Source organism: Anolis carolinensis, chromosome 3, assembly GCF_035594765.1.
Source record: "Anolis carolinensis isolate JA03-04 chromosome 3, rAnoCar3.1.pri, whole genome shotgun sequence".
In the NCBI taxonomy this organism is placed as follows: domain Eukaryota; kingdom Metazoa; phylum Chordata; class Lepidosauria; order Squamata; family Dactyloidae; genus Anolis; species Anolis carolinensis.
In genome coordinates, this window is record NC_085843.1 from 210171199 (window position 1) to 210195447 (window position 24249).

General features: G+C 37.5%; 1 protein-coding gene across 2 annotated transcripts; it reads right to left on the bottom strand.

The window, feature by feature from the left end:
* Positions 1–1253: 1253 nt before the first annotated feature.
* fas (Fas cell surface death receptor) lies at positions 1254–23866 on the bottom strand. 2 transcript variants are annotated; one of them, XM_003224365.3, is made up of 9 exons: positions 23772–23866; positions 17796–17967; positions 15750–15890; positions 13661–13769; positions 10800–10864; positions 9601–9687; positions 8777–8826; positions 7745–7766; positions 1254–6180 (listed from the first exon to the last, which is right to left on the bottom strand). In XM_003224365.3, exons 1-9 carry the CDS (start codon positions 23811–23813, stop codon positions 5900–5902), a joined length of 969 nt encoding a protein of 322 aa, XP_003224413.3. In that variant the 5' UTR covers positions 23814–23866; the 3' UTR covers positions 1254–5899. The 2 variants fall into 2 exon arrangements, with proteins under 2 accessions (XP_003224413.3, XP_062832261.1); XM_062976191.1 differs by lacking the exon at positions 1254–6180 and adding an exon at positions 6187–7425.
* Positions 23867–24249: the final 383 nt, after the last annotated feature.

A 24249-nucleotide genomic window follows, 5' to 3' on the forward strand; every position in this document is an offset into this window, starting at 1 on the left:
ATCCCAGAGAGTCAGCATACTCTCTATCGATGAAATTGTTTGTTGCTCCTGAGTCTATCATGGCATGGATCATGACGGGTCCCTTTTTCGCTGACCACAACGTGACCACTAGGAGAAATAGGACCCCGGTCTGCGGCTCTTGAGTGGGGTTTTTGACCGGGTTGGCGAGCCTTTCTACGCCCGTTCGCTGGCTTCCCCCGCCGGCTTGGCTCCAGCCGCCTCGGCCGTCTCCGGCTCCACGGAGCACGCCGCTGCCAGGCGGGCGGCGGGCTTCCTTTGGCTGGACATTCTCTGGCGAGGTGGCCCCCATTCCCGCAGTACCAACACAAATTCAAACGTTGGCGGCGGGCCTTTTTGGCAACATCCAGTCTGGGGCGCACATTGCCCAACTGCATTGGTTCTTCCTCGCTTCCCATGGGGTTTGGGGCTGGCGGTGGGGATTTCCATACTGGTCGTGGCTGAATACTGGTAGAAGCGGGGGGTCTCACCCCGGCTCTTCCACTCTGACCTCGGAGCCACTGTTTTTTGTTGGCAAGCAGGACTTCGGCTCGTAGACAATGATTAATGAGTCTCTCAAGAGTCTCTGGAGGATCCACCTTAGAGATTTCTTCCTGCATCTCGAAGTTAAGGCCCTCATGAAACTGTCCTCTGATGGCGATATTGTTCCATCCGGTGTTCTGAGCCAGCACCCGGAACTCGGCTATGTACCGGGACAACGGCCTGTCCCCTTGAAGGAGTCACCGGAGTTTATGGCCGGCTGCCTCCTCGTTGTCCTCGATCCCCCAGGTCTTCCTAAGGTGGTTCAAGAAACTTTGCGCGGAGCTTAGGTGCGTGGAACCCGCATCAAACAGCGCCGTCGCCCAATTGGCCGCAGGCCCATCTAGGAGACTGTAAATCCACGCCACTTTGACATCCTCGTGGGGAAATTCGGCTTGGCGGGCTTCTATGTACGCCTGGCACTGGCGACGGAAAACATGAACCTTGGAGGCTTCTCCAGTAAACTTGGTTGGAAGCGCTAGGGCAGGGAGGCGCGCTCCGCGTTCCTTCAAGCCCAGAATTTCACCCTCCTGTGTTCGGAGAGTATCTCGGATCCTGTCGAACTCTTCCTTGGAAATGGTGTAGCTGAGTGGTTGGGCTTCCGCCCCGGTTCCTGTAGACATTCTGGCCTTAGGTTAATTGGTGCTTAGGGTGGCGGAGTCAAACTGTCAGGACCCAGGCTGCAGAGCACCAATAACCATGCGCAGAGACCAGAATCTATCTAATATCTTTATTAAGGAATATATATAAAGTCAATAAAACAAGTGTAGAATATAGTTCAGAAGTAGACCTTTCAGGAAAGGTCAAATATAGTCCAGGAAAATAATGTCCAATATGTGATATTAGAGTCCAAAGTTATAATCCAATAACCGAAACACACACTTTGCCAAGCAAAGTGTGGGGAGAAGACAAGGTCCTTAAGTCCATAGAAACTTGGCAATTAGGCTGGAAAGCAAACTTGATACTTGGCTAGAACAAGACTTGAAACAAGGCAACAAGAGCAAAAACAAGATCCGTGGCAAACGCGGGACAAGGCAAGGCTGGAAACTTGATCCGGGAAACAGGGAACTGGAGTACGAAGTCTACACACGATCTCACTCCTCCAGCTGACGAATTGACTCCGCAAAGTTTCCTTTGCGGCAAACACCTAAATAGGGTCTCGTTTCCCGCCAGAAGAACACTTTCCCTGGAGAACTAGAAGTGAAACTCAACTTAGTCCAGATGCAAGACTCCTTAGAATTTCCCAAGGGAAGCAGACTTAATCAGCTAATTGTTTGGCTGCGATTCTGGCGCTCCGGCGATTCGCCTCCCTATTTCCTCTATCTCTATTATAATTGTCTCTTTGAGAAAACGGGGGAGAATTCTGCCCAAGGCTTGTTTGGCTGACTTCTTGAGGGCAAACATCCTCCAGGTGCAAGGGCTCCGATTCTGGCTAAATCGGTGGGAAACCCAAGTTTTCCTCTTCGTCTGTCACCATAGTACTAGGAATGGGACTACATGGCTCATGAGACATCACAGCTTGTTCCTCCATTTAAAATGTTCATAAGCTTCTCCACGACATATAATCCTGACATTCTGATAGTGTTCTAAAAGTAATTTTTAAACATTGGGAGTTGATACTGAGCTACAAAAACATTCAGATAAATTAGCATTATCCTGTTCACGATTGTAATATACTTCAGTTAAAAGGGGGGATACAGGAGCCCCCGTTGGCGCAATGGGTTAAACCCTTGTGCTGGCAGGGCTGGTGACAGATAGATCGACAGTTCGAATTCAGGTAGAGCAGATGAGCTCCCTTTGTCAGCTCTAGCTCCCCATGCAGGGACATGAGAGAAGCCTCTTATAAGGATGGCAAAACATCAAACATTCAAGCGTCCCCTGGGTAACGTTTTTGCAGACGGCCAATTCTCTCACACCAGAAGTGACTTGCAGTTTCTCAAGTCGCTCCTGACATAAAAAAAAAAATGGGGGGGGAGAGATCATAGAATTCGCACCAGAATTTAGACAAATTGCTTTAAAAACACAATTGATCTGTGACTGCAAAGATATGTGCATCATTTATAATTTTTTAAAAAATATATCATTAAAAAGATTTTTGGAAGGCAGGGTTGGGAATTACATCATTAAAATGATTGTGTCTTCCTTGGATGTCCAAAACCCAATATTGTATTCAAAGAGCATTTATCCAAGTTATTTTCTAAATTGACTTCAATGATTTCATGGGTATATATCCCCACTATTATTTGTTTCCATGGGTAATTTAGTCAAGAAAATGCAACACAGGTATGAGAACTTTGCACATGGTTTTGCCCAATATTGATACATCCCAGTGTGTTCAATAAAATTATTCTGTGCGGATATGGGGTTTTAAAGCACAAAATGTGTGGGTTTTGCTTAATAAAGTGTGTTCTTAGAAACAGTTTTCTTTGGGTGCAAAAAAACATTTTCATGCAAAAACCGTTTCAAGAAACATTCATATTTTTGCACAAAAACAATCTGCACAAAGAAGTATTTCTGAAAACTCTGTGTGTGTGTGTGTGTGTGTGTGTGTGTGTGTGTGTGTGTGTGTGTGTGTGCGTGTAAAAAGATACAAGTTATTGCACATAGGAAGACATCAGTTGGACTCCGTAACGGCAACGTGAGAAAACAGGGGAAATTTAGTGTGGGATAAGGTCTATAGAAACATATTCAAAGACTTCACACCAGATAGGCAATCACAATGTGATCTATGCACCTATCAAACACAGCTATGTTCCCAAACATCAAATTTCCCACTGCTATGAACCCTCTACCCATGAATAAACAGAAGGAAACAATTACAGAATTGTCTTCGATATGTTTAGAACAGGCATGGGCAAACTTTGGCCCTCCACGTGTTTTGAACTTCAACTCCCACAATTCCATTTATTTTATTTTATTTTATTGTACTCTTTTTCAAACAGCATATACAATTAACCATTTTGAGAACAGTATTTAAGTTGGGAAAGTATATTGTATTTAAAAAAAGAAAAGAGAAATTGTTGATGTCTTAATACATGTAAAATCATTAAGAATGTTAACATTTTACATAGTTGCTAATCTAAAATAACAGGCCTTCGGAGATATAGTCATTAATTAATCAGCCCCAGAGGGTTTTTAATAATCTATCCTGTATTTATTACGGTCTTACAATTTATGTGTTTTAAATGCAATTTTTTATCCTGTATTGTTGTTTTAATTGATATATTGTATTACTGTTTTATCTTTTTTATATTGTGATTTTTATTATGTTGCTTATATTTTGTCCTTATGTTGTTTGGGCTGCTTCCCCATGTAAGCCGCCCCGAGTCCCCACGGGGAGATGGTGGCGGGGTATAAAGTTTTATTATTATTATTATTATTATTATTATTATTATTATTATTATTATTATTATTAGCATAATAATAAGATACCTCCGATCTAGTTTAGAACTTTCCCTGCTTAAGAGATATTATGCTTATAATTCTTCTGCAATCTTCTATCTACTTAAGTATATTTTGTTTTATTTTTCCCGCTCTTATCCCATACCCTAACCTTACCGGCTGTTAGGAATTGTGTGAGTTGAAGTCCAAAATGCCTGGAGGGCCAAAGTTTTCTCATGCCTGGTTTAGAATCAAGATATCTATTGAATTCCCTGAACAGTAAGGCATTTCAATGATAATTTTAAAGGCCGACTCCTTGATGAGAAGACAATACAAAATGACTATAGCACCTCATTTTTTAACAAAAAAGTTTATGTACTCATTTACATTCTGAACAGAGAGTAATTTACAGTATTTACATGTTCATACAACACACAACTAGTGATTCATGGAATGCTCACAAATAGGTTATAAGTCAACGTGGCCCAGGTTCCTGGCCACTGTGCCATAACAATATATTTCTAGCAGTCGCTTTCTGAAAATCTGTAAGACAATAATCCCTTGAACAATTAACGGATTTATGTTAAACATTTTACAATTGATATTTGCATTCATTTCTTGAAAATTTATTTTATTCTACCATTCTTCCTAACTGAGAAGAAAAGTCAGAGATCATGGATATATCTCATTAGTAGGTTTCCCAGATATTTGTCCCTGAGTTTCCATTTCTGGGACCTCTTAGCTCTCCTCAGGCTAAATGGTAGAATTCAGCATAAAGACAATGCCTTGAAAAAATGTGGACATATATTTTCCTCATTTCTTTGTCTTGGTATTTTTAATTTATCATACACCAGGGCCTGCCCCCTCTGACGTCATAAAAGGATATGTCTATTTGTCTAGGTCCTCGGTTTGGGACCTACTTCTGTCATCTTCTGCTTTGACACAATTATTTTTACTATTACCACATATACTCGAGTATAAGCCAAGTTTTTCAGTCCTTTTTAGGGGCTGAAAAAGCCCTCCTTGGCTTATACTCGAGTGAGAGTCCTGGCTCACATATATTTGGGTTTGCTTTTGGACAGTCTTATCTTATTAAAGTCTTATTATCTTAAGTTTAAAATTTTATGTAAATATTCAAAAACATTTAACCTACTGATGCCTCAATTAATGTAATTATATTGTACCTATTTTTATTTTTGTTTTTGAAATTTACCAGTAGCTACTGCATTTTCCACTCTTGTCTTATACTCGAGTCAATATATTTTCCCAGTTTTTTATGGTAAATTAGGTGCCTCCGTTTATATTCGGGTCGACTTATGCTTGAGTATATACGGTACTTCTCCTTCTTTCTGTCACCTTTCTGCAGGAGTTTACCTATGGACCACAGTCAGCTACATCATACTCTACAGCCACATTGATCCATTTGTTTTGCTTTAAAAAATAGGGAATTGCATTCTAGGAAAACCAATTCTTCTTTAAACCAAGACATGTATGTCCAAGCCTTATTTTGTCTTTAAAGAAGTTTATAAAAATAGAAATAGATTAATAGATATCGTTGCTTTCATTGGGAAGGGGGTAGAAAATGGAATTCCTGGGGTGTGTCCCAAAAGTTGGCTTCTGTTCTGGGTTGGGCGAAAAACTTTTTTTTTTTGGTTTAAACTTTCTTTTAAAAATCCTGCTTATTATATTAATACTGTGAAACATTGTTTTATTTATTATAAAACATGAACAACCATGTTAAAGTGCTTTTAAAAGTTAGCCTGGCTTATAGCAGCCAACACTGATCGGGACCCTTCAAGTTGTCCATCTCTTATATAGAGTTCTGTCACACTGCTATACAGCTAGTCAGATATTGTATAAAGAACTGAATTTTTAAAATTTTGTATAGAATATTGGAAAAAATGTTGAAAATGTCAGGTCTATTTCTTGAGCATGAATTCAAATTACAGCCATGACTCTTCAAGAGAAATATTGGTTATTCTCATGCCTCAGGATTTATTTTTTGTTGAATCTTATCAGCAGTAGCACGAAGATCAAGTTTATCCAGGGTGGTGATTAGAGTCTTAAAGGCACCTTTTCTGCCTGTCTCTTGATACCAGCACTCTAATAATTTTATTTTCTGCTCAGTGACATCATTGTTATTATTATTCTTGACTGCATCTATACAAACAGGGGATACACCCAATTTCCGAACAAACTTCATTACTTGCTCTAGTTTCATCTCCTCTGCAATGTCAGGAATACAAGGGGTCAAGTCAATATCTAGAAATTAAAAAACAGCAACATAAAAGTCATACAATGTTCATCATGATTCGCTACTAGCTATAAATATCCTATTTCTTCGCTTCTAAGACACACCTTTCCCCCACATAAACATCTCTAAAGATGGGGGGCATCTTAGAATTGTGGATGCTCTTTTATATATAAACAAAGCTTTTTTCTGTTGGTTGTACTAAAATTAGTGTATGCCAGGGGTCCCCAAACTAAGGCCCGGGGGCCGGATGCGGCCCTCCAAGGTCATTTACCTGGCCCCCGCCCTCAGTTTTATAATATAATATTTTTATATCAGTTTTAATAATATAATATATTGTATATACATATAATATTGATAATTATGTTATACAATATAATACTAATAATAATACCATATAATAATATTAATTATATGTTATATATTACATATTATATAATAGTATAGTGGTATAGTTCAATATAGTAATATATAATGCTAATATTGTGCTTTGCTAATAATATAATATATTGTATGTACATACAGCTGCTCTGAGTCCCCTTCGGGGTGAGAAGGGTGGGATATAAATGTAGTAAATAAATGCAGTAAATAAATAATTAATTTTAGACTTAGGCTCGGCCAAAATCTGACATGACTTGAAGGCACACAACAACAACAACAATCCTAATTAACTTGACTATCTCATTGGCCAGTAGCAGGCCCACACTTTCCATTGAAATCCTAATAGGTTTATGTTGATAAAAATTGTTTTCATTTTTAAATATTGTATTTTTCTTTCGTTGTTGTTATTGTTGCACTACAAATAAGACATGTGCAGTATGCATAGGAATTTGTTTGTATTTTTTTTTCAAATGATAATTCGGCCCCTCAACAGTCTGAAGGATTGTGGACTGGCCCTCTGCTTAAAAAGTTTGGGGAACCCTGGTGTATGCCTTGCAATCAATGGCATCTTAAAATTGAAAAAATAAGGTATTTTCAAAAGTTTTGTCAGGTATATTTTTAATCCTCATTGTGTTTAATAATGGGAGGAGCTGTTGGATTTTCTATGCAGTAGTTAGTGCAGGGAAACAATATTTGGATTTTGAGATGTTGTTGAACCATCAACTGTGCTAGGTTTATGGGAGGTGGAGTCCAATAACAACTGAAACACCACTTTTCATCCATACAAAAACTCTTGGTGAATTCAAGTATGACAACTCTGTTTCCGAAAGCTGAGTTGAACGTCCATTTGATGTAACTTCTGATTTTACATCTCCCTGTAAAGAAATAGTTTTCTCTGATACGGTAACTTTTCTAAGGACAGATGGAAATGAACTGGGATTTGGTTTAATCGTATTTTCTTTTCAATGGAATCAGAAGACATTGGCCAACGTCTACCATGTTACACCTAGGAAATCCCACTTACTAGAAATAGCTTATCTGATACACTTTTCCATAAGAACAGTTTGTAAAAAATATGGGGCAATCGAATTGTGCTGTGAAACAGAAGTGTTACCATGTTCAGACCTCTTCCCAAATCCAATGAAATACACTCACATTCCACTCATATTGAAATGAGAAAAGTAATAATTTTACCTGGATACATAGGCTCCGTTTCCTAAAAAGACATGATTTTTTTTTTTTTAAAAAAAGAGAAATCATATAGTTAAACATAATTAAACATTATTCTTTATGACACACACTCTTGGTGCAAACGCTAAAGAAAACACAAAAGTCTGTATATACTATATTATTTTATTCCAAAAGAGTGAAACCATATATTATATGAGATGCAGCTACATCTTAAGTAGCCCTTATCTGAAGTGCTTGAGCTCAGAAGTATTTTGGATTTTGTATGTGTTTAGATTTTGGAATACCTATATTTGCATGTACATGCATAATGAGATACTTTGGAAATGGCAAACAAGTCGGGTTGGAGTAAGCTCCTGACCATTTAATAGTCCAGCTTGCTGTTGACCTATGCAGCCAAAATACATCTGTCAAGTAGGAATTTAGGTACCGCTTATGCGAGGAGGCTAATTTAACTAATTTATGATGCCATAAAATCTCCAGTGGCATGAGGAAGTATTCCATCAGGGTCTCGGTGTCACAAGTGGATGGTGAAGTGGTAGTTCCCCCTGTGGCCGGAATCAAGCATACCCTCTTGAAGCCAGAAGCTGAAACGTTAAATTGCCTCTGTGTCTGTCCATATGTGTTTGTCTATATATGTTGTATGTCTAATGGCATTGAATGTTTGCCATGTATGTGTGCATTGTGATTTGCCATGAGTCCCCTTCGGGGTGAGAAGGGCAGAATATAAATACATACATACATACATACATACATAAACTTCAAACTGCATTAATAATAATAATAATAATAATAATAATAATAATACTTTATTTGTAGTCTGCCCTCTCCCCCCGAAGGGATTCAGGGCAGATTGCAGAATATGCAAAATGAAAGCAAACATCCAATGCCTAGAAACAACCATAACACAGATAAAGGTAAAGGTAAATCATCAGTGTAAATGTGTCTTATATTGAACAGATGTTTTATTTCTTTTCTCGTGATCTTGTTTGAATTATATCATTAATGTCATTCATGTGAAAAAGAAATCATACTCACATTGTTCTTATCTCCAGGTGGGATTCTGTATGTCCTCCTGTTATTTCTCACTGAAGTCACAAGGAAATACAAATTGCTATTAACAATGACTTCTTAAGATGGCTGGTATCCTGTGTTGCAGTTATGGATTGGAAACCTAGGCTAATCTACACTGTAAAATTAATGCTCTACTTTCCCTGCAATGGCTCAATGCTATGAAAGCTGTAGTTTGACAAGATCTTTTCTGCCAAAGAGTGCTGGTACCTTGCCAAACTATACAGTAACTCCCATGATTCCACAACATTGAGCCATGTCAGTTAAAGTAATGTCTACTTATCTACTTAGATGAACTCTAAGTAGGTAATACAAAGTATGAGTGAATACATTTACACATTTTTATAATAAACAATTTTACAACTATTTAGAATTAATCACCCAGAATAAAAGGAGTAGTGTGTTAGTAGATGACAGCATTCTGCACCACTGAGTAATAACATACCATGTAATTTATGCCTTACTGAGAATTTCAGTTTTATAGTAGGAGTCTAATCTCTATGCTTAACTGAAGGAAGATAGATGTATTTAGTCCAGGCTATATCTTAGGTTGACCCAAATTTAACAGTGCAAGGGAGGTTGGAAAACAACTTTCTTAACTTTTTTTCCAAAGCCTTCTAAAATTAATATAAATTAAAGTTATACAACCAAATGTCACTATACATTACACACCCATAGTCTGACATCTTTTTTCTTTTAGATTAATAATAATGTTCTCAAAGCAATACACCTTTGAAAGCAGAAAAAATAGGAAATGGAAGGAAAATATAAGAAAAGTAACCTCTACTTACTTCTCTTACATATAATGAATATCACAGGAACTGCAACCAAAATCACAAAAAGAATTGGAAGTGCCCACTTATACCACGGTACATGTTCTGTTAAATAGAACATTGTAAAGTTTTATGATTAATAAAATTTCCAAACTGATAAGGCTAACAAGGCATTTTCCTATTTCGTAACATTCAGTTTTGACACCAAAACATTTTGAAGCCAGAATCACCAAATAATAAAGATATTGTAACCAGAGCAAATCAAAGGCACATCGAATGCAAGGGAAATATATCCTTAAATGCAACAATGTCTTAATGGATATACTCAATAGCATATTGACATGACTGCTTGAATCTATTTCATCTCAAATTTTTGATTAGCTAAGGATTTCAGTTTTAATAACATGCTGGTTTATAGCATGTCATGCATCCTGTAATGCAACTGATGCCTCAAAGGGACTCATTCTCATCCCCAAAGCCAAACCTCTCTAGATTACAAGAGAGTCTGTTGTGTATTACTAACATTTGCAACTAAGATGACAAGCAATGGGCCAAAGAATCCCACCACTATCTCTAAGTCCATCTATGCTGTAGACCAGGCATGGGCAAAAGTTTGGCCCTCCAGGGGTTTTGGGTTAGGGTTAGGGTTAGGAATAGGGTTAGGGGTAGGCTGTTAGGAATTTTGGAAGTTGAAGTCCAAAACACCTGGGGGCTGATAGTTTGCCCATTCCTGCTGTAGACTTAATACAGTTTGACACCACTGTATCTGCTATGGCTTAGTGCTGTGGAATCACAGAAGTTATCGTTTGGATAAGGCACCAGTACTATTTGGCAGAGAAGGGAACTGTAAAATTACAACTCCCATGATTCCATGGCATTAAAGTGTTGTCAAACTGTATTAATTCTACAGTGTAGATGTAACATTTCTCTGATCACTGACTGGAGCAAACAGTGGGTTTGTCTTCCATTCTTACCTTCCCAGTTCAGAAAGACTGTAATAGCAAGCAACACCATGGCTAAAGACTTAGACCAGTGGTTCCCAGCTTTTGGTCCTCCAAGTGCTTTGGACTCCAACTTCCAGAAATCCCAGCTAGCTTTCCAGCTGTTCAGAATTATGGGAGTGAAGTCCAAAACACCTGGAGGACCAAAGGTTAGGAACCACTGGTTTAGACAAATCAGTTAAATTTTGTTGCTAAGTCATAGTTATTGATAGTTACCTCTCCTTTGACATTTGGTATTTTGAGTTTCAGTGCACTTTTCTAAAACTGTACCTTCTTCACACCTGTAAAATAATTATTTGAAAATAATGGTGTAATTAGACAGTGTGACAAGGGAATAGTAAAAATAATCAAGAACTGAAATTACTGAGAATAATATCTCCTTGATTTTGTCAGGACATGATCAGGATCAAGCCGGGGGAAATGAGCAGCTCTTCCCAAACTAGACTTTTACCTTCAACAAATTGGAGCTCCCGGTGGCACAATGAGTGTGCTGGCAGGACTGCTGACTGAAAGGTTGGTGGTTCAAATCTGGGAGTGGGGTGAGCTCCCGTCTGTCAGCTCTATCTCCCCATGCGGGGACATGAAAGAAGCCTTCCACAGGATGGTAAAACATCAAACATTCGGGTGTTCCCTGGGCAACATCCTTACAGATGGACAATTCTCTCATACCAGAAGCAACTTGCAGTTTCTCAAGTCACTCCTGACACGAATAACAATCAACCTTCAACAAATGACACATTGCCTTTAAATATATATATATATATATATATATATATATATATATATATATATCAGTTTTGACCCATGCCAGCCCTAAAGTAACCCCATCCCAGGGTTTTATTGGTAAGATTTGCTATGGCCTTTCCCACATTATTCAGCCTAAGCAAACAATGTATATCCCAAATAAGGTAGTAAAAGGCCAATTTATTTATTTATTTATTTATGATTCATGGTACTTTGAAGTGTTTTCATCATAATTCCATTTCCACGTTGTTTTAATTCTGAAAATACTATGCATTTATAATGTAGTTAAATTAACATTTTCGTTCAAAATGTGCATTTAAGCTCTTTTTTGCCCAGTTTAAAATGCCTAGAACTGTGTTATGAAACTCAAGAAAGTGCTAAGTCTAGGAAATTATGGAGTCTATTTTGTATCTCAGGTTATTTTATATCAGGATTTAGACAAATTTCATTTTAAACCACCCTGGTAATGAGTGGGAGAAAGAAACAGTTCAACTAATTCTGTTAGGGAAAATGGGACAATTTTAGTATCTCTTGCAAGCATTCTGCTCTGAAAAAAATCTCAGTGATTGTACTGCAATAGGAAACAGTAGTTCTATTCTTAGAGGTAGTATGCCACCTAGTGCTTGAAAATGATGATGTCTCTGGGAAAGATAGATTAGGTGTTTCCTAATACAGATTGAGTCTTCTTTTCCCCAAATGCTTGAGACCAGGAGATTTTGATAGAACTCAAACATTATTTCTTTATATTTGAAGACCTGTATTTGCATATACATTGTGAATGAGGGATTTGATGGGAGGGGAAAAGGGGGGTACTCACATGTCCAGTGTCTGCTTTTTTGTGTGTCAGGAGTGACTTGAGAAACTGCAAGGACGTTGTCCAAGGGATGCCTGGATGTTGATATTTTTACCAGCCTTGTGGGAGGTTTCTCTCATGTCCCCGCATGGGGAGCTGGCAGAGGGAGCTCACCCACTCTCCCTGGATTTGAACCACCAACCTTTCAGTCAGCAGTCCTGACAGCACCCATTGTGCCACCAGGGGCTCCCTAGTGTTTGCTGAGTTTGTTTTTCTCCAAGAGCTCTCATGTGGGAAAAAAAAATAATGGAAAGGGGAGAGGCCCCTGTAAAAAAGTCCCAGGTACTTTTCAGACTGGCAGCACATTTTACACCTTTTTAGCAAAATAGCCAGAAAGGGAGAGAAAATTAACATCTGGGATGTCTATTTTTAGAGGAACCTTGTGTAAGTGGAATCCTTCTCCCTTCCTCCTCTTCTCTCTCCTCCCATCAGGGCTCCTTGAGGAAAAACTCAGCAGGTGTTGGATATGTGGACTAGCTCCCTTTCCCCAAAGTCAATGTGAGTGGCTGACAACAGAGAGGTGTTGGCTTTTGGAGTATTTTGGATTTCTGGATAAGGGAGATTCAAGCAGCTTACTCCCAGCTTCAGCTGATATGTCAGCTGTGCTCCTTCCTACAAATTGAGGACCTAAAGATGATGGTACACAGGCTGGTAACCTCAAGGTTGGACTTCTGCAATATGCTTTATGTTGGGCTTCCTTTGGACTAAGTTCAGAAACTTCAATTACTTCAAAACACAGCAGCCAGAATAGTTACAAGAACATCCAGGAGTGAGCATATTACTCATACCAGGAGTGAGCATATTACTCATATACTAAAGCCACCCCATTAGTTGCCAATTAGTTTCTGGACAAAGTGTTGGTTTTGACCTTTAAAGCCCTACATGGTTTGGTTCCAGGTTACCTACAAGATCGCCTTCTCCTGTACAATCTGCCCTAGACACTGTGGTCCTCTGGAGCACCCTCACTCCAACTAGCCAGAACCCAACTGGTGACTGTCACCTGTCATCAGCTGCCCCAAGACACTGGAATGATCTGTTGGAAGAGCTCTGACAGCTAAATCAGTTGTCAGAATTTTTGAAACAATTGAAGACCTGTTTCTTCTGGCAGGCCTACCCAGTGAATTTTTAACTATATCTTGTGTTTTCTCTATTTTAATCTTTGTTCTGTGTATTTTTATATATGTATTCCACATAAACACATTTTAATACATTTATTTTACATAATGTTTTATAATGATGTGTTTTTAACTATGTTATGCATAGGGACTATTGAAGATGATGTGCCTAATTTCAGCTGACATGCAATTTAATACTGTGTTAAAGAACAGAAGAACCTTCTAAAATTGTGACATATGGTAATATATCCACAGGTTTGATGGAAGATGTAATTTAGGGATGCTTTGGGTACTATAGCCAGCCCCATTTTACTTTTAAACTAATCTCGAACTCTTAAGTCTTAGTTGCTGTTCAGGAAACTTACGTATCACATGGGTCACAGTGTTGGCATGGTGGAGAATTGCAAAAGAAACCAGGTCTGCATTTACATTTCACATTCTGCTTAGCAGTACAATTTGTTTCAACTTCCAGTCCTAAAATAAATTTAACATATTGTTACATTCATTTTAAAATGAAGTTGTTCTCTTATAGAGAGTAAATGCTGAAAACGGAGATGTACAAGGGGAATAACACACACTCAAAATAGCCAACAACCTGTCATATCGAAAAATATGAAAGCTTGTGGAGTCAAAAGGGTTAGATCTAATGGGTGCATGTTCTAGGAAGGTAGATTACATAAGAAAAAATTCTCCATGATGAAAATGTATCAATGAAATTAATAAATAATCTATGGGATGATAGATTCTTGTGGAAAGATTGGAAAATTTTCTTCATCAGATTCTTAGATTTAATGGTGCTATTGGTATGTTTGTTTTCTCACACACTCTATATGAACTGACAATTAGGAGCAGACTGTCCTTGGCAAAAGAGGGTGAATGTAGGGTTCCCCCCCCCCCAAAGGGAGGGATTTACCTTATGGAAATATGTGACATATTTGTAGTATGTAATTAATGTAGAATCATAGTACCATAACTGTGCAGTTTAAAAGTCTCTATAGTTTACCACTGCAGCATTGTTCCTCTCATTTTTTTAATAGAATGGAAATAATGAGGGACTTGACAACTGTCCCCTGAAGCCTGATAATACATAACCTTCACAGGGTGGTTGGCAAGTAGAAATGTGTGAAATGGCACAGACTTCATTCTGCTTTCATTCTGTTTTCGGGTGCCCTCCCCCCGGTTCCATTTTTGGGAAGATTCTTCATGAAACAGAAGCAGAACTCAGGGTTACAAATTTTGAATCAAAACCCACTTTCCCAGAATCTTTTCAAAAACAGAACAAAAGGCACCCAAAATTTGAAACAAAAGTAGAACAGGACAAAAAACAAACAGATTAACACACCCCTATTGGCAAGCCCTTTCCTACTTTTACACTTTCCCCATAGCTTTGGGAAAGTGGGGAAGCAGTGAAGGGATTCCCAGTCACCCTGTGAAACCTACACATCAGCAAGTTTTGGGGAGCAGTTGGCAAGCTGCGGGGAGTGGCATGGCAGTGATTTCAGTTACCAACCATTACCCACTGGTCTATGAGCCAGCAGACTTCGGAAGGGGTGAGAGTTGGAGGGGTGATACTGCACCTTTCCTGAAACCACAGTGAGTGGAGTAGCAGCCATTTCAGTCATCAAATCACCCCTACTGAAATCTACAAACTCAGAAACATTAGTAGGAGGTGGTTGGCAACTGAAATCACTGCTACTCATCTCCTCATGATTTCAGAGAATGCACAGCTGCACCCCATCCCATCCACCAGTTGTACAAGGAAGCCTTGGTTCACCCATGGAGATAGTCACAGTTTTTCCACATTCACAATTATTCCCAGCTCCTAACCCCTGCTAATGTGGAAGGCCAACTGTACTCATTTCTAATGACACACCTCATGTCACAATCAGTTGTACCAAAGGTTTTTCTATTAAAGATCAGGATACTGTTTGGACAAGGAAATGACAAGAAGCAACATTAAATGGTACAAAAAGATGCTGGAAAAATTGCCAGACCACATCAGCCTGATTATTTGTAAGTTGCCCTGAATGGACACAGAAATACAAGATGATAAAATGCATTGCAACAGGATGAGGTTAAAAGCCATGCCACATGATGAATTAGCTAGTGCATTTACATGACTGAAATTTCATAAAGCATAGTAATAAGAAGTTTTTAATAATAATTGATCCAGTAGTGGTGCATAATGCAAATTCTAGCTTTAAGTGCAATGCCATGGTAAATATATAATTCTATTGTGATGTTGGCATTGTCTTACCTCTAGAGACAACAGCCAGAAATACAGAAGAAGGACTGAAAGTGTGTCATTTGAAGATTCACAATCCTGGAATATCATAAATATCTGCTTCACAGACAACATATGTTGCCTATGTTTTGCAGGCCTTCTGTAATAAAATCCAATCACATTTTCAGCACAAATACACGGATGTAATAAAAAGTAAGATATAAACATACCATGTTCTTTGTCACAATCATTGCACCGCAGACATTTGGTTTTATGATTGAATTTGTCCATGTACTCTTTCCCCTCTATGCAGTTTTTGCATTTGGTTATAGGATAAGTTTTTGTACAACCAATATTTATAGCAACAGAACCTGTTTAAAAAAAGTTTGTGAGCAAGACTGAAGTCAGAACAACTACAATAATAATAATAATAATAATAATAATAATAATAATAATAATAATAATTTATTTCTTATCTGCCTCTCCTCGTGGCTCAAGGCGGGTAACAACATAGCTAAAAACACATAATCATTATATAAATACACATATTAAAATAATCAGAAAAATGATTAAAATATAGTGGACATAAGACATGAGATTAAAACTCATGATTAAAACTGCTGAAATAAATTGGTCTTAACTTGTGTTTTAAATTTCGACAGCTGATCTGTCAGCACATCTTTCCATGGTCTTGGGGTGGCTGATGAAAAGGTCCTCTGGGTGGTGGTTGCCAGTTGGGTTCTGGGTGGCTGGAGTAGCCACCCCCAGAGGACCAAAGTATTCAAGGTGGATTGTATGGGAGAAGGCTCTTATGAACTCAAACCATGCAGGGCTTTAAAGGTCAAAACCAGCACCTTGTGCTTTGTTCGGAAACGAATTGGCAGCCAGTGGAGGGACTTTATTATACATGCTTACTATAGACAATTGATTTTATATGGATTTATTGTATATAGTCTTTAAAATTTATTTACCCTTCCTGTCTTTATGTCTCTGCCTATCTAGACATATTTATTTAACTTGTTCATTTCCTGACTATATTGGTTGGTTGATCATTCATCCTGTGAGTCAGTTCCTATTCCCTTTTTCACATCTATTTACTGAAATGCGCCACTTTCAATAAAACTGCGCTGCTCATTATGCTCCCAAAATATATACAAATCTAAGTAATGGTGCCTTAATTAAAACCTGGCTCATGGAATGGATTCTCTATACTGTCTACTCCTTTTATTCCCATTCTAAAGATGAACTAGGGAGAACACAACCCCCTTTTCAGCCAATTTGGTCAACACTCTCCGACCTCCAAATTATGCTAGATAGGTAAATAAAAAAAAAAACATTCTAAAACATCCGAGAAATGGTTTACAAATATTTTGGAGTGTTAAGAAACCCTAATGAGAAATATCTTGAATGATAAGAAACCCTAACGAGAACCTTCTTTGTTCGGGACTTGCTTACTCTAAACAAAGTTCGCTAGTGGTAGTTTTGCACAGAAAGCTCAGAAAACAATATTTTTTTGTGCAGAAAATGATATTTCTATACTGAAATAATATTCTCTGCCTAAATAGTGTTTTCTGTGCAAAAATGCTATAACTGGTGGTTTGTTTGATGTGAAATTCACATGTGATAGATTAATACAAAAATGGCATCTACTACTCTAGAAACACCTCTCTTTCCGTCCAGAATAGATTATTTCTATGTAGAAAAATATATTTCTACATAGAAAATGCTGTCTTGCACAGAATATGCTGTATTGAGCAGAAAATACTATTCTCTGTGCAAAAACATCATTTGCATGTTTAGCACAGAAAAAGTTCTGAATTGTAACTAGGCTTTGAAACCTGTGTGCTTCCAAACACTTTCTCACAGTGAGCTGAACGTTGCAAAAATGCTCACTGCTTCTTTTGAGAAGACAATTGATGAAGAATTACATCCAAAGTGCTAGCTAACGAATGCCATGTACCAAGATGTTCAATTGGATGATTCATTCCTGTAATACTCTAAATATGCATCCACATGCTCTCTATGCTTCTCTATCCAGTGGCCTATGTCTGATTGCATCAGAACTATGAAACATTGGCCTCATTCCCTTGACAACAAGGCCCCATTTCTTAGTCTTTGGCATGCCCAGTTGTAGTCAGATTCACACTCTTTTGCAAAGAAGTGTACAAAATATCTGAAAATAGCAAGAGTTTAGTGTAAAAATTACAAAGCATGGCCCCGTTCTCAGCTGTCCACACTGATGGCAATCTTTTCTTTAACTTAACCGTAATACGTACCGGGATTACAAGAGCTACAGCAGATGACACCAGTAGTTGTATTGAATTGATATTGCATGTTAAGTTGACAGATAATACCATCCCGCTTAGAAATACGTTTCACTGCAAAACGCTTTTTATATGGTCTGTGTGAATCATTATCAAGCGATGGTCCAGAAATTAAGCTACATGCCTATGAGAAATTGGAAAAAAGAAGAGCATAAATATTAGATGTCAATGATCTTTTATTATACAGTCAGCCCTCTATATCAATAATAATAATAATAATAATAATAATAATAATAATAATAATAATAATAATAATAATGCTGTTAGTAGTAAAGAACTGGTGGGATCACAAACCTGTGAAGGTAATGGAAAATTAACACGCAAAAATACTGTGGGACTTTCGAATTCAGACTGACAAAGTTTTGGAACATAGCATACCAGACCTCATGGTAGTGGAAAAGAAAAAAGTTTGGATTATTGATGTTGCCATACCAGGTGATAGTCAATTTGATGGAAAACAACAGGAAAAATTCAGCCATTATCAGGACCTTCAAAGCGAACTGCAAAAGCTCTGGCATAAATCAGTACAGGTGGTCCCAGTGATAATCGGCACACTGGGTGCTGTGCCAAAAGATCTCAGCCGGCATTTGGAAACAATAAACATTGACAAAATCACGATCTGTCAACTGCAAAAGGCCACCTTACTTGGATCTGCGCGCATCATTCGAAAATACATCACACAGTCCTAAACACTTGGGAAGTGTTTGACTTGTTATTTTGTGATACGAAATCCAGCTTATATATCTCATTTGCTGTGTCATACTGTGTTTTTGTGTCAGAGTAATAATAATAATAATAATAATAATAATAATAATAATAATAATAATAATTGCATTACCCGCCTCTCCCTTTATCCATGGACTCCAACATCTACAGCTTGAAAACAAAATTAAATCCAAAAAACACAATCTTTGATTTTGCTATTTTATATAAGGGATAAAATTTTTACTATTATCACATTGTGTATATTGAGAATTGAGCACCCATGAATTTTGATATCCACACTGGCTCCTGGAACCACACCCCAGGAGATATCCTTATTGTATCATTTAATTTATGGAGTCTACTGGGGGTGGGAAGATTCATCTGAGAGCCTGGGTGGCAGCATCTTCAAGGTTCAACAAGGCAAGAAAATGAAAAGGAGAAATAAAACTGCAGTCTCCATACACGGGAAGAAAGCAAGAACCTGATAGCTACAGTGGTTCTTCAAACCATCTCAGGAATATCAGAAACTGCCTTATACGTGCTTCCAGTATTGGCTCATCATCTAGCTTATATTAGAAACAGAGCAGGCTCTAAAGACCTGGTCTTTTGGATGTTTTGGACATCAACTCCAACAATCCCTTACTACTGGCTATGACAACTGGAACTTCTGGAAGTGCAAAACATCTGGAAGAGCAAAAAGTACTGCTGTACATTAATAGTGACTTAATGTTGTTCTGCACAGCTTCAGGTAAGGAACTCACCTGGCCCTAACTAGACCAAATATTACAGAGCTCAAGCTGATCTATTTTGGTTCTCTGTGAGTAATTTCTCGAGCCACCACACATTCTTTAAAGAAGTGCAGCTTGTAGGATCTCAGAGAAGGGAGGAAATGTGTGGAAGACCTCTTCCAGAATTAGCCTTTTATCATTCCTTTATCTCGAGTTAAAGCTTTCTTCTTTAAGAAAGGGAAGGTCAAGAGTAAGTATGTAAAAGTGCTACAGAGCCATAAGGCACACTGTTTATTGAACAAATGTTTTGTTGTATACAGATATAAATGATAAAAAGAATTTCACAAAGATTTGAATGCAGGCAGTGATATCCCTGAGGACTGTTGATAAAAAAGCCCTAGATTTTCCACCTTATTGGAAAATTATGTACATGTATAAAATAAGTACTGTATCTCATTGATATATATCTCCACAGATCTTTAGTGTAGAAGATAGGGGAAGGAAAGGATGCTTACTCATGTATAAGTCTAGATATTTTACCCAAAAAACCAATCCAAAAAAACTGGGTCATATCCAAATCCATAATTCTGGTTTCAAAATCGGCTCTTGACTTCTACATGAGGCAGACTTCTACATGAGTAAATACAGTATTAATCCAATATCCAGATATCAAGGATAGAATGGAAATTCATCAATTTCCCTACTGGAGTTTAGTTTAGGGTTCCCAACCCCTTGACAAAACCTATTCAGGAATTAAAATGTCATATTGAAAATTCATGAAAATTTTCAGGAACTCTTTAAATTCTTGGTGCAACAAGATCTGCACACTCTTTGAGTCTGAAAACTTGGACAGCTTTGCAATAAAATTCTACATGCAGTCTTTTTACTATACACAAAAAACTGCACAGTTAACTGGTAAAGGAAACCCTCCCACTTATATTAGTTTTTGCTATGCACTTGGCAAAAATTTGCAAAAGACAAAACTAAAATTGCACTCTATATCTATATACAACCAGCACTATGAAGGGTTTGACATCAGACAACACCCTTTGCTGGAAAAATGGTCTCATGCAGGAGTTTTGCAGTGGAGAAGAAACTGATTGAAACTGCTGCATAACTCTCAATCTTGTTGCGCCAGATTGCTGCAAAAATACTGGTTTTATGTAAAAAACAGTAATTTGTTCAAAATCTGGCAACATTTTTTTTGCTGTGCAACATTCTTGTGCAAAACACACAGGTGGCTACCTAGAAATGATCATTTTAATGTGAATACTATATTTCAATGTCGCACAATTTCCTTTTCACACCAAAAGCTGAGGAGTTTCCAGGTTAGTTTCCAAAATATTACAGTTTTCTGGGCAAGCTGTGCATCTTTTGTAGAAAGTCTATACAGTTTCCTCTCACTGCAGAAAAAAATCCTGTGTGTATTAAAGCTATGAAAGGGGGGGGGGGGGGACAGTTCTGAAGATTCACTATCCTTAGCAGTTATATGTAGTTAATGTGTACATTGTGCCTTTTACACATGTGGAGTTCAATATGTATCCACAGAAGAATATACATGGATCTAGTAGCATTCTGGTATGTAACATTAAATGTGTACATCTGATAGTAGAAGGGGGTGTCAAGGTCAGCTAAAAAACAGATAAAGAGAACAAGATTTTCCTTGGAATTGACTTATTACAGTAACAAAGTGAGGTAGATTTGTAAATTCCTAATCCTGACTACGCTAAGCAGATCAAGGGCTCTGCCCAGGCATGTTTCAAGTAGCACAAACTGGGAAAAGACTCATTCAGAGAACAGTCCCAGAACACTCAGAGTATATCTTGGTGATGATTAAATCATCAGAATTCAAAGATTAGTTTTTCTTTTAAAATGCTTTTCAACAGGCTGTAGAGCATATGTAGAGTAAATGTGATCAGCTTACCTATTTGTTTTCAAGAACTTTTGAAAATTACAATTATTCAAGACAAAAAACTTAAGATGACACAAAATTTGCAATGAAAACATCACCATCATATATTAAACCTGGTGTAGGAATGTGTAGGTTTTTAAATACAGGACTGCAATGCTTATTGGCTCTAATCAGCAGCACATCTCAGGATGAAAAATGGCAGGGATTGCAGACCATCAACATTTAGGAAACCACATGTTCTCCAGTTATGCATTAAGTGAAGTACCAGGGTACTCTTGGTATCTGCTGGGGTTTGTTTCCAGGACTCCTTAGTGGATGCTGAGATACCATTACAGTATATACAAGAGTGTAGCAAAATGACGTCCCTTATAAACAATGGTAAATCAAGATTTAATTTTTGGAATTTTAAAATATTTATATTTTCAATCCATAGACAGCTGAATCCATCGTTATGGAAGACCAGCTGTATTTCTGAATATCCACCACAGAATGCTTACTATATTGAGTGAAAATGTATCACAGTTCACTTATGTGTGATTTCACATATCACTAATCTAATCTGATCTTCATTGATATCTATTGCAAGCCGATCACTAATACATGTAATCTCCAGCGAGGAAAGACAGACACCTAGATAAACAGGAAGGATCCAGTTATCTTTCAATCTCTTATTTCATCATTTTACTACTTTTTGTAATGTTGATTGCTGCTATTTTATTCACTTCCTTCCTTCTTCCTCTCTGAAGCTTAGTTGTTTTTCTTCTTCTTCTTCATTAGAATCTCAATTATGCAGTCTCCATAATGGTTTCCAGCTGAGCCAGCTCAAGAAAATTCAGTAATTAAGGATACATATACATTATAGAATTGACACAGTTTGATACCACTTTAACTGCCAAGGTCAATGCTATGGAATCCTGGGAGTTGTAGTTTTACAGGATCTTCAGCCTTCTCTGCCAAGGAGTGGTGGTGCCTCACCCATGATTCCATAGCATGGAGCCATGGCAGTTAAAGTTGATGTCAAATGCATGAATTCTGCACTATAGATGCAGACTTTGTATGGGCTCTTTCATCCCATTGTATCCCTAAATTGATGCCCTGAAGCAATAAAGTGCATAGTATTAAAACTATAACTACCAATTTCCATAAAAATTACTTCTACTTAAAAACCAGAGTGTAATGGCTATCTAACAGTGAAACAGACTGTCTTGAAGGGTGATGAACGCTCCAGACGTGAAGGTCTTTTAACAGAGGTTGGATAAGCATCCATCAGAAATACTTTAGTTGCATATTCTTGCAAAGCAGGGAGCTGACTAGATATAGGCTCTTATGGCCTTTCCAACTCTATGCTTATGTTATTTTGAGTGTAAGGACACAACATTTTGGAATGAAATACCATTGTCAGTGACACGGGTGAAATAATTTATCAGCCTCATAATAGTATCATCCAGTGGTGTTTTCAGACTAACATCTACTTGGGATTATGTCATTTCAAAATAACTAGAAGACTGTATGAGGAAAAAAGTTCCTGTTGTGTATCTGAGGTGCTAATTTATTACAATGCAGAATCAGATTCTATCTATCTATCTATCTATCTATCTATCTATCTATCTATCTATCTATCTATCTATCTATCTATCTATCTCTTACCTATATCTATATCTATCTATCTGGTGTTAAATGTTCCTATATCATTTCAATATATAGGAATAAATGTTCTCTCTCTCTCTCTCTCTCTCTCTCTCTCTCTCTATATATATATATATATATATATATATCTCCTACCTATATCTCTATCTAGAGAGAGAGGGGGGGGACATTTATTCCTATATATAGAAATGTTCCTATACATATATAGGAACATTTAACACCACCCACTCCGATTTCACTGAACATTTATATTGAATTTCAGCACATAATGACTCATAGATGCTTTCTTCTTAAACTAAACATGGTGACATGTTCAGCTAATACTTGTTATGTCTTCTGTCTCTTCTCAACACTAGTGATTAATGTGTAATGTAAAAGGACAAATAGTTAAAACGGCTAGAGTTCTAACTTACAACTGAATATTCATCATCTTAAATGAAAACTTGCCATTGCCTCTCTTAAAAGATATTTGTGCACAATGGATAACTACAGGAAATAACAACTAGCTTTCCATTTACAAAAACTAACTCAGAATTGCATCATAACTCATTGCACACAACATAGATTGTTTTCTAAAACCTCACTCTTCAAGTGTTTTTAAAAAGCAGCCAAGTCATTTTTGTTTAACTGTTAACTACACTATCAGACATGAGATAATAAAAGAAGCTTCAATGCACAGCCTTCATGATGACTTAGCAAATTAACTTTTTAAAGTGAAGAAAGTCTTTTACAGTCAGACTTGACATGTAACTCGCATAGCTCTCTCCATTCTCTTTCTTCACACATAGAACAACTAATTTCTTCTGTTTTCCTGTGTGTTAAAGCACCACTCTCTAACTTTTCCTACAATCTAAGTAGTAAACTGACAGATCCAGCATGAATGTAAGTAAACAATGGGCATATGTACAATTGTGGGAAGTGCAAAAGTGTACTTACAGGACACAATGTTAAAAGGTAGAGAAGGAGTTTGCCAGTCATGTTGCGTTCAAGCTGCAGCTTAATTAGAAAAGCAAAAAGGAAAGTAACATTTCAAAAAAGTGCCCTCCTGTTTTTCTATGAGCAATGGGTGTGAAACTGTTGTCATCACGGGGGAGGGCAAATTCCTCTGACTCAGAAATTGCTTGTATGCTATTCTAAGAAAGGGAAATTATCTTACACTGCTGCCCTCTGGACAGCTGTGCCATCAAGTTAATTTAGCTTAATGTGTAATTTTGCCCCCAATAGAAAAATATTTGTGAAAGAAATAAAGAGAAGAATTACAGAAGTAAACAACTTGTGTGCAAGACTTTTGGCTTCTACAGAATCATGCAAGATGATGAACAGAGTATATGCAACTAAGATAGGAAAAAGTGGTTGGCAATCAAACTGTTATCTTTACCTTTATTTACAAGAGTGCTTTGTAAACTCCAGCCCA

What these genes read in the sequence shown, in the direction of transcription:
- fas (XM_003224365.3), bottom strand. Translation starts at nt 23,813, where the DNA reads ATGACTGGCAAACTCCTTCTCTACCTTTTAACATTGTGTCCT. An exon ending in TACCAAATGTCAAAGGAGAG is followed by an intron (nt 9,688 to 10,799) that starts GTAACTATCAAT and finishes TCTATTTAACAG; the next exon opens with AACATGTACCGTGGTATAAG. An exon ending in ATTCATTATATGTAAGAGAA is followed by an intron (nt 8,827 to 9,600) that starts GTAAGTAGAGGT and finishes TTGTGACTTCAG; the next exon opens with TGAGAAATAACAGGAGGACA.